An 11761-nucleotide genomic window follows, 5' to 3' on the forward strand; every position below is an offset into this window, starting at 1 on the left:
CCGGGGCACGAACCCGCGTCCCCCGCATCGGCAGGCGGACTCTCAACCACTGCGCCACCAGGGAAGCCCCAGAACAGATTTTTTAAGAGGTCATTTTCAAATTTAATATTTCTTGTTCTCCTCTAATTTAGCTTCATTTACATATATTTTTGTTCTATTCAGAAATCTAGCAAGTTTTGACAATCACATTTGTTTAATGTTTGTTACTACTTACAAATCTAATTAATTTAAATTTTAAGCTGCATTTATAGATTTAACATATTTGACCTTCAGTACTTCAATTGGCTTATTGAAAATAATTTCCATATATTTAAATGTCTTAAAAGCCTAAGCAATACAGTGACTCTTAAGTTCTAAATTTTGCAATACTGTTTAAAAATTGTAACAAGGTTTTCTTAAAATTTTTAACTTAAAGCCACAAATATAAATAATTATTGATATATTTTAGGTTGAAATTACAAGGCTAACCTATTGCTTTAATAACCTGTTGGCATATTCTCTGAACCACTATAAATATTAATAACATCAAATATGTACAGGTTCGTTACCTAGAAATATTTATCCTTTTTAACACCTTATATTTAATTCTTTCAAACACTTCTACATTTAATTCTTATGTTTGGAATTAAAAGATGTTACCCACTTGAAAAAAAACAGTATGTCATATCAAACAATGTTGGGGATATATTCTCAAGTAATTTTCAGGGTTGCCTTTCAGTTGGTCTACATTTCTTATTGTCCAGAGATAGTGACTGGGGTTTAAGAAGGGAGTTTCGGATGTCCCGGTGCCCATTGTGTTGTGGGTAACAAAACTTAAGGCAATGGCTGATAAAACAACCTCATCTTTGGGCTGGATCATATCACTCTCTAATTCTTCAATTTACAGAAGTCAGTGATTTTCTCCCATGCTGAGACATTCTTTGACTCAATTTTGTATTTCTGTGGCTTAACCTCTGAAGACCTCTGGACTTGAGGTCTTTTCATTCATTTCATATGCCTCCTATCTCTTGGAGCCACACTCTTCTAGCTATTGAAATGACATCAGTTTGAATTCTGGATGCTTCTCATGGCTTAATCAGACTATGTGGTTTCCACAGACGAGGTGCTAAATTTGTTGATAAGCAGAGTAGTTCATGGTAAACATTTTAGTCCAGAGCTAACTCAACCAGTTTACAAGCTGACCAACTAAATGGCTCGTAACAGCAAAGAATGGAAGAAAATCCTGTGGAGCAATAGGGCACATATATAGGCTTCTGAGTGCTCTGACACAGTTTTAAGCCATCTTCACTTTGTGAGTTATCTAATCATAATATCTAACTTCTACTAGCTCCTGTAAATGTTTTCTTTTGTCTCCATGCATCATTTTCTTAATTTTTGCCTAATTTTTAGAAGGCATGATAAGATTTTGAGTGTTCACAACTCAGTCACCTGTCAAAGTATTTTATCCATTTAGAGGGACAAGAACTAGAAATACAGAATTTGAGGCTAGCTGCATAAAAGCTGAATAAATATAAGGTGTTTAGCTTTTCTAACAAATGATCATAATATGTTGCACATTTGCTAGTCATTCCATAGAATGTTAAGTAAGTACACACTTGTGACCTTTTTTCTTTTGCTGTATTTGTAGGGTATGATACTAAACTTATTTCAAATAAATATCACAGATGTTCAGCAAAATTCAGCAGATAGATTATCCACTAAGCATCCAGAAATGTATATATTAGTCGAATGCTTAGGTGATTACAACTTCATTCCCTAAATTTGTATAAGTTGTTAGAATTCTTTCACATGGTTAAACTGGCAACATTCATCGCAATTTAGAGCTCCTGGATAAGAAAGAAGCTATCCTTATTTGCTGTTTTCAACCCTGAAAGACCTCTCATCATATTAATAGATTTAAATACCACTGTGGATTAAAGGGATACATCACTCACCCATATTCTCCTGGGAGTTGTAACCAGTGGAGAAAGACGGAGACAGCAAATACAGTAGATACGCAATTCCAAAATTTCAGAGCAGGATCTTCCCCTCTTTACAGGATGGGTGTGAGTCCTGCCTGGGGACAAACAGGCAAGAAAGAGCACAGGACTTTCTGACTTCTTCTGCAGTGGGCATCAGAGAGACAGTTGGTATGTCTCCCATGGGAAGGCAAAATGATCCCACTCTCTGTGTGGGACCTGGCCAGTGCTGCCAGGGTCTCCAGCATCTTCCTTCAGGGACAGGCAGAAATCCCTCCCATCAGTTTCCTAAAAGCAAACATGGAGAGATGAAAAAAAGTGGTCATCTCTCCTCCCTCACAACTATCATCTCAAAAATTTTAATTATGATATCTGTACATAGAAACACCTAAAAACGTAGGCATCAGTAACGCTAAATACATGGTCTTCCTATCAAAATCCTTTATGATAATTTAAAAATGGTGCTCATGTAAGATATTTTTCAGGCATGAACTCTTTGGTTTATCTCTTTGACATACACAATACGTTTTAAGTATATGAGTAAGCATATAGAATTATATATGCTAAATTACCTTAAATTTGTTAACTGCCTGAAATATTTTAAATTATTTTGTGAAGAATCTAGGTTTCCTCTCTCTGTGGTATGGAAAAGGCTAGAACTGAACAAGTCATAGGTCAATATAACAGATCTTCCTGATTCTGATGCTGGAGTTACGCAGGGATACTAAATCATGAAATGCTGAAGAGGAAAGGGACCCTAAAGATGAGTTAACTGGGAGACAGAATAATTGACATGTCCTCAGTCGCAGATGATCTTAGCAGTAGGCTTAGGGTTAGAATACAGGATATTTTATTTTCTTTTTCAGTATTATTTGTGCTATTCAGTGCTGATATTTCAGAACAAGACTATAAGAAAGACTGTTTTTAGAAAGATTATATAAAAACACAGAAAAGCCGTGTTTTTAGCAGTTACTGTTCTGAGTGCACACCACTTCAATATGTTAATAATATTTAGATGTATTTTTTTCCCAAAGTGACTACCATTAGCTCAGAGACATAATTTGTTGATGCTATTCCGTCTAAAATTCATTTGTGATCTAATGGTAATATTTTTCATTTTGGTGAACTGAAATCCATATTTTGTAAATCCATATTTCATTAAAAATATCAGAAGAATAAATACTAGATGAATCCATTATTAGCCAAACAAAATGCTTTTAAAAGTTAATTTCAGTTCTAGAATACTATGATTTTCATTGCAAATTTATTTTGGTTCACTGATATTTCTGCACAGAATTTTTACAAACAAAAGGAGAGGTTTGAAGTAGTAATTCATAAAACATATCAAATGATTATTTTACAGAGCTAAGTGTGAAAGAATAATACAATATTTTTTATAACTGTAAAAAAGCATGGTATCAATTCAAAGGAGAAGACAAGTATATAAAGGGACACTAACTTTTAAAATATTATAGAATGAGTATTTTCCATTTATATACTGTATTTAACACTGATTACTTACTTATTAAAAGGGTATTATGTAATGTTTTGCCACATTTAATTAATCCACAAAATGGGCAGATTATATTCTGGATAATTAAGGAAAGTGTATTTTACTATAGTTTTTGAATGATCTTTCTTTTTACACAGACTGGAGATATGGCCACTGTCACCATAGAATTACTCCAGATCCTTTCTTGATAATTCTGATTTCATGTAATTTTGTGAGTGAACTTATTTTAATGTAATTCTAGATAGATTTATGTAAGATGACTTTGTTTTTCTAATTTAAGACAACTTCTAAGTGGCTAACAAATCTTTTTGCAGGGTGGGTGCCATGGCCTTCTAGGGTAAAAGTGTCTTCGAAGGGTTCATCAATTTTTTTTCCTATTTTATTTCAAAGTCACTAAATTAATTTCCTTTCACTTAAATACACTGTTACATTAAGTAAATCTATGTTTCTAGCTCATAACAATTAAAAGTTCTAATATTATTATTACTATCAAATATTCAAATGATATAAAATATCATTTATATCATATTATAATTTAATATAGTTTGACACTTAAAAGTTGGAATAAATGCAAATCAAAACCACAGTGAGACATCATCTCACACCTGTTAGAATGACTATTGTCAAAAAGTCAAGAAATAACAAGTGTTGGTGAGGATGTGGGGAAAAGGGAACCTTGGGCACTGTTGGTAGGAATGTAAATTGGTGCAGCCACTATGGAAAACAGTATAGAGTGTCCTCAAAAAATTAAAATAGAACTACCATATGATATAGCAATTCCACTTCTGGGTATTAGTCTGGAAACTAAAATACTAACTCAAAAAGATACCTTCACCCCAATGTTCATAACAGCACTATTTACAATAGCCAAGATATGGAAGCAGCCTAATTGTCCGTCAACAAATAAGTAGATAAATGGAATATTATTCAGCCATAATAAACAAGGAAATCTTGCCATTTGTGACAACATGCATGGAACTTAAGGGCATTACGGTAAGTGAAATAAGTCAGAAAGAGACAAACAACTTATGATCTCATATATACGTGGAATCTAAAAACAACAACAACAAAAACAATACTGAACTCAGAGATCTAGAGAGCAGATAGGTGGCTGCCAGAGGTTGGGGGGTGGGATGTGTGAAATATGTGAAGGTGGTTAAAAGGTACAGACTTTCAGTTATAAAATAAATCCTGAGGATGTAATATACAGCATGGTGACTATAGTTAATAATACTGTATTGTGCATTTGAGTGCTGCTAAGAGAATACATCTTAAAAGTTCTCTTCACAAGAAAAGAAATTTGTAACTGTGTGTGGTGACGGATGTTAACTAGACTTATTGTGGTGATCATTTCACAATATATATGTACATAAAAATCATTAAGTTGTACACCTGAAACTAATAATGTTATATATCAATTATATCTCAATAAAAAAGTTGGACTATGAGACATTGTTAATTTTGGTACATTGATTTGAATAAATTTGATGTCATTAATTTTTAAGATATGTCAGTAGCATGGCTCCTTTTTGCTGTGAATAAACTCCAGGGAAATCAATTGACTTTGGTGGATTCAAACTTCAGTGGTCAGTATGAGGTATCTCCAAGTTACATCTGGATACGATACTTTTGCTAATCTATCCTTTACCAAAATTTATATGTGGATTTTGGGTCTAGATGGCCCTGTAAAAACAATAAAGATTTCTGAGGAATAACAATATTGCACTGTAGAACTTTGAATAACAATGGTCTAAATTTGCTTTCTTCTAGTCAGGAAGCAGAATTGAAAGAACTTTAGGAAATAGTAGTGCCATTTCTTTTCTCTTTTTGTTTGTTACTAGCAAACCCAGTAAAGCTGAAGGTTTTTTTCACTTTCACAGGTCTGGGATGAAAATCTTGCAAAATCTGCAGAGGCTTGGGCAGCTACTTGCATTTGGGACCATGGGCCTTCTTACTTATTGAGATTTTTGGGTCAAAATCTATCTGTACGAACTGGAAGGTAGGAAGTAGTTTCACTGGTACTGTTTTATCCATGCAACTGTATTGCTTATGGACTCCAAGGGTTAGTGACACCAATTTCAAGTAATAACTGCAAGAGGGCTCACTATGCGTCAGGCACTGATGCTTGGCCTATGACTGTTTCAGATGTCTTCAAGGATTATTTAATTTTTTAAAAGGGCCTAGAAAAACCAGTTTTCCCTTTCACCCTTGGAACACCCTCCCTTAGCCTGTATTCTACCCTTATCTCACAGAATCTTTGAAAGGATCAGGCTGTATCCTGTATCCTATCTCTTCTACCTCAGAAAAATCCCTTGATGGTGGCAGAAGCCATTATTGTGTATGCAACCTTCCCATGTTTGCATATACCTGTATCTGCATGTGTTGTACAAATTCAATACATTTACACATATATGCATATATAAATAGGCACACGTATGTATATGCAAGTATATGCAACAATGGATAAAGCTGTTCCCAGTAATAGGATAATTTTCTACCACTGTGGAATGTCATCATCCAATATTCCAAAGACTCATTCTCTTCCACATAGGGGAGGAAAATCAGGTGGTAAAACAAGATAAAGATGATAATTCCTGAAAGATTTGCATTTCTCTTTTTGAAACAACCAGACACATACTTAGACAAATACAGGATCACTTGTTCCAGTCCTGGGCATTTTCATGCTTGGCTCTACTTGGAGGAATAGAGGATTCTACTAGGTGATGATGGTAATTGTGAGGGGTGGGTATATTCTTGATTTACCATGAATAATCTGCAAAAGGACCAATTAACTTATAATTTAACGTGAGTCCACTATATATTGCCACTACTGTACTCTAAGTTCTCATTGTGTTTCTTGATATCTAGATATCGCTCTATTCTCCAGTTGGTCAAGCCATGGTATGATGAAGTGAAAGATTATGCTTTTCCGTATCCCCAGGATTGCAATCCCAGATGTCCTATGAGATGTTTTGGCCCCATGTGCACACATTATACACAGGTTATTTTAATTGTTTTGTTCATTTTTGATTCATACTTTTAAAAAATGCTCTTACTATTTTGGTGAACATGAATTTTCTTAGCTCCAACTTCAATAACAGTATATCGATTTACTTTCTCAGATGGTTTGGGCCACTTCCAATCGAATAGGATGTGCAATTCATACTTGTCAAAATATGAATGTTTGGGGAGCTGTATGGCGCCGTGCAGTTTATTTGGTATGCAACTATGCCCCAAAGTAAGTATCCAGTTGGATTCTACTTCTTGGAATCTTTAATGATGTTAAATATCTTCAGTCCAATAGATACTTTTAACAGGTAAATAATATGAGTAAGACTTAACTAACAAGCACTAATCCTCAAATCTTCCATCTTCTTGTATATCTGAAAAGTTATAAGCTGAAAGCTTTCTTTTCACAAGGATTCTAGATTAAAATTGCAGGCAAGACTATTTGTGATTTGGAGAGTCACTAAATTCTCCTTACCATCTTTCTTTAGGCATGGTAATTATAAAATAAACATATGCTTTTAGGCTTTTGATAGCTGTATATAAAAGGCATCAGGAAAGGATCTTCTAGGGAATTTATCAACACCACAGTATTCTCATCAATCAGTACTAGAATGTTGGCTTAGCTTTTTCACTCGGAAAGCAAAACAAGCCCTTCTTCTTTCTTTTAAGAGTAAAATTACAATCACAGTTTACTTTTTCCATAGATGGTTAAGGAGGCATTCAGAATCAGAAGGGAAATTTTAAATGCTATGACTTCTTTTTAATGAAAGCTTTGCCATGATTTAAATTTCAGTACAAAAAACTATTCAGTAATTTCTTCTTATGGCATACATACAAAAGGTATTGTGAAAATTGATCAAAGATTATAAAATAGGCTCATATTTATGAACATTCTTTATAATATGAGGATAAATAAGCATTTGTTAACATCTGATAAAATGCCCTTTTGATAGCAATGACTCTTCGGATAAAATGTTCCAGTATTTATACATGAGTCTGTTCTCATTTGGATTAAATACTAAAATGTACAAAGGATTTATGACACTCCTGGTGTATTCCAAAGTAAGTCCCAAACAAAGGTTTTCTCCAGCTGTGCCAGTATGGGGAGGGAATGAGAAAATGTTTCACAAATAACTGCATTACTCATTTATATGGTAGTATGCCAGTGGCAGTGTTTTTGCAAGGTTAGAAAAATAGCAATTTTCCCGATGGTCCCCTCTCCACAGTTATTAGAATAGTAAGATTTGGAAAGTAAAATGTGGCTGCATTATGATAAGCATTAAAACTGCATTTGTTTGATATTTTCAGTTTTATACTGTATATTTTCCTATTAAGACTTTAACCCTTCTTTCTGACATAAATAGGCCAAGTAGTACTCAAATAGTGAAAGAGGATTTTTTATAACATTCATTTAACTATTCTGTTTTTGGCCAATGATTGGAATTTTGTAATATTATTGATGAGATGTCTGATTGTTTTATAAGTCTGAGAGTTTAAGATATTGTGTTAGTATGCTATATTTGCTGTGATAGAGAACCATTCATTTGAAACCTAAGCAATGAAGAAAGTTTTAAAATCCTGACTGACAGTTGACTATGTTTCTTCCAATCCCAATGTGAAGTTATCTCAAGTACAACTGTTTTTCAGGGGCAAAATAAAACAGAGAAGGAAAGGGGTTGGAGGGGGGAGACAGAGACAGAGACAGAGAGAAATGAGAGAATGAGAATGAATTGAATTAGATGAAATAGAATAAAAATTAGAAGCAACAATAATATGTTTATCAACTGACTGATCTACTACTGAATACAATTATCCTCCATTCGTGTAAAAGTTTGTAATATAATATATAATAATTTTTATATAATAAAATTGTATTTCTAAGTTAACATTACCAAAAATATGTCCTGTGTAATTTCTAAAAGCGATGTAGAAAAAGTTGAAAAATATGAAATTAAAATACCACAGGCTGGGTTCATATATTTTTATAGGTTTGGGTAAAGATATAGAGGGAAATAAGATTATGAATATAGAATGGGAGAGATTAGGATAAAGGAGTGAGCTGCACTCTTGAGGGATGGACCTCCTTGAATGTTCATAAGCAAACATGTAACATTACCAAAATTATGCTTGAGGAAGCTTCTCTGGAAGGCAGAGTGTAGAATAAACTAGATAGAGGTGGGCAGCCTTGTAATCTCATCTCATTTTGTAATATGAATAATCAGCATATTTTTCATTTTAGAGACAAATTTTTCTTTACAGATATTTTATAGATAAACACGTGACTTTTCAACTGACTGAATAAGGATATTTTCACATCTGGTAGATGCACTGTATGAGTCACCTGCTTGGTCTTATTTAGGTCTTAAAGATGAGACCCACTTGTTTCATATTTTAGCCTTTACACTGTTGTCTTATCTTCGACCCTGACTTTTTACTATCTACAACCAAATTTTCTCCTGACCATTCAATTTCCTTCACATCACTGGCTGTATTGCTGTCTCTTAGTACTGTAGTTACTAATCACCATGCTACTGAGAATATATTCATTGCCTCCTTCATCACAGCTAAAAGAGCTTAATAACATAAGGCATTGTGGCTGTTTTTAACTATCCTAAATGGTGAATTTGGTGTATCACTATAATCATGGCCATAATTACAGATGAAGAAAAATATTGATAACACATAATAATTCAGTTAAATAGGTTCAGCATTATAAAAATCTAATAGTATTACTAAAAATTATAACTATGAGTTTACATACAGGAAAATGTTTTGGAATCACCTTTAATGGCTGCTTCTGTGAGCCATTATTCTCTTACTGAGTTTTCCATTATCTCATTTTATGAATACTGAGAATCTAAACTATTTTTTCAACTTGAAGAAGAAATCCTTTGAACACTTAAAACCTATTTTTTATGCTTGTAACAACTTCTTGCTCATTTCACCTTTTCTAAGCATCCCAGAATTACATATATATATCTCTATATGTATAATGGACATGTATATATCTATATCTGTATATACTTTACTATTTTTATAATAATATTAGCATGAGTTTTTTAAGAAGTAAGTTTAAGTGGACACAGCCCATGTGCTCTAGAAGGCTGCTGCAGGAACGAGGCAGCTGTGGTGAGTGGATAGAGCATCAAGCCTGGTGTCGGATGACTAATAATGTCACCATGCATTGTAGTGCCTCACTTCTTATCTGTAAATTAACATAATATTAATTTACTCAGAAAGAAAACATTTTAAAAGTAAGATATACAGAACAAGTTACTGTAGAAATAAGAAATGGTTATAACTTTTAGTGCTTTTCTAAAACGACAGACTTCTAAAAATGTCAACACATGATCTTGTGCTTAAGGACAATCAGATTTTAAAGAATGGGCAAGTAGCACTAATGCTCTCTTTTTCTTTTTTTTTTCAAGGGGCAACTGGATTGGAGAAGCACCATATAAAGTAGGGGTACCATGTTCAGCTTGCCCTCCCAGTTACGGGGGGTCTTGTACTGACAATCTTTGTTTTGCAGGAGTAACGTCAAACTACCTATACTGGTTTAAATAAGCTTGTCTTTTCCTCCAGGAAATATAATGGTTTCTGGGAATCATAGGCATATATATATATTGAGTTTTGCACATATTATACATATTTTATCATAATCTTGTTTTCCTTTTATTATTCATTGTATAAATTAGTGTTTGTCTATTATGTTTGTTTAATCCTTGGAGGTAAACAAAGCATCCATTTCTGTTTTCTGACCTCTAAGCCTAAATTAAAATATTGTGTATGTAGTATTGACATAGTTGATGCATCCAGTTCCAAAACTTGTTTTCCAAAGGAATTATGTTCTTAAGGAATAGAATATATATTTGGCCTATAATGTATGTGTGTGTATATACGCACACATAGATGATATAACACATAGATAATAATATGATTTTGTAGTTAACTTGAGGGAAATTTTTAAAAATCCTATTCCAAAATGTATGTGAGGTGGTGGGCCATCTTCAGCACCCACTTCTATAGTGCCCCAAAAGTGATAATTTGCAAAATAACACTCAGTAATATCTGGATATAATAATTTAATTAAGCAACCACAGATTTCATTCTGGAGATATTTTATCTTACTTGGGTTCACCAAAAGATACTCTTGACTTATGTAAGGTTCAAATCATGCCTTTTGCTTAATCTCTTTTATTGAACCTTGTGTTGAGTGGTTACGATGGGCAAGGCACTCTGATAGTTATGTTCTGATCATGCAAAGATAATATGATATGATTCCTGACTTCAAGAAGCTCACAAAAATATTCAGGAAATAATGCCACCTAATTATATTGCTGTAAAATTATTATTTTTTTAACATATTTATTTTCCATGTAATTTTGAGGAAGTGAGTGCAACAATGTTCACATGTAGGTGGAATAGGTGATAGGCCACACTGTGTAATATGTAAGGCTTCTGATTAGCATGAAAATGTAGCTATAGCATCTGGAACTAAATGAGGCAGGGAAAAATTAACAACTGCCTAGGGATTACTGGGTGAGAGTAAATAGTTGTGATTTTGGAAGGCAGAAAGCAAGACCTAAGTAAACTGAGAAGGTCCAAGAGAAATGAGATTCAGGTATGAAAAGTCACAGGTATCAAAAGTCGCAGAAATAGGGTCACTGCACACACACACACACACACACACACAGGTGGAGAGCTTCTAAATGGCATATACTGAAGGTCTAGTGTAACTTGAAGCCTTTGAGCAGGAGGTGAGGGATGTCAGAAAGAAACACTGTAGGTGTCAAGGACATCTCCAGCTCTCCATTGCTTTGCCCATCCTTACTTGGTGAGAATCAATCTAATCACCATGGTCCTAGAGCATCATGTGCAAGTTCCCATGTGCACACCACAGACAGTTATGATTTTGTTAAAGGGGCCTCTTCAGATGATTTTCTAAGGGCTAATTACTAAATTTTATTCCCATATCTAAGTAGAAGGATAATTTTCAGTTCTCCATTAAGTCTGGTGGAAATCAAATCAAAGTCACTATGAAAATTTCACTCATGTGACTTTGAAAATGCTTATTTCCAAATCAGGGAATCACTTTCAGAGAGGAGAATTCAACACATGGGTCAAGACACAACACATTACATTTCAAGTGTGCGTGTATTTGTGTGCGTGTGTGTATAGCTCAGGTTATGCAATGCTTCAACAGAATCACGGAATAAGTAAACACGGTTAGTTCCAGAGTACAAATAACAATAGAAAACTACTTATTTAAAATTCCCTACAC

General features: G+C 33.9%; 1 protein-coding gene across 1 annotated transcript in view; it reads left to right on the plus strand.

Moving 5' to 3' along the window:
* Positions 1-10208, plus strand: part of PI15 (peptidase inhibitor 15) — a 25228-nt gene extending 15020 nt beyond the window's left edge. Inside the window, exons 2-5 of the mRNA XM_007458441.1 lie at positions 5352-5470; positions 6340-6472; positions 6594-6709; positions 9909-10208. Of these exons, the coding sequence (XP_007458503.1) occupies positions 5352-5470; positions 6340-6472; positions 6594-6709; positions 9909-10044 (504 nt within the window). The 3' untranslated portion in view covers positions 10045-10208. The remainder of the gene's footprint in view (positions 1-5351; positions 5471-6339; positions 6473-6593; positions 6710-9908) is intronic.
* Positions 10209-11761: the final 1553 nt, after the last annotated feature.

The sequence above is a fragment of the Lipotes vexillifer genome, unplaced genomic scaffold, assembly GCF_000442215.2.
Source record: "Lipotes vexillifer unplaced genomic scaffold, Lipotes_vexillifer_v1.1 scaffold493, whole genome shotgun sequence".
Lineage (NCBI taxonomy): Eukaryota > Metazoa > Chordata > Mammalia > Artiodactyla > Lipotidae > Lipotes > Lipotes vexillifer.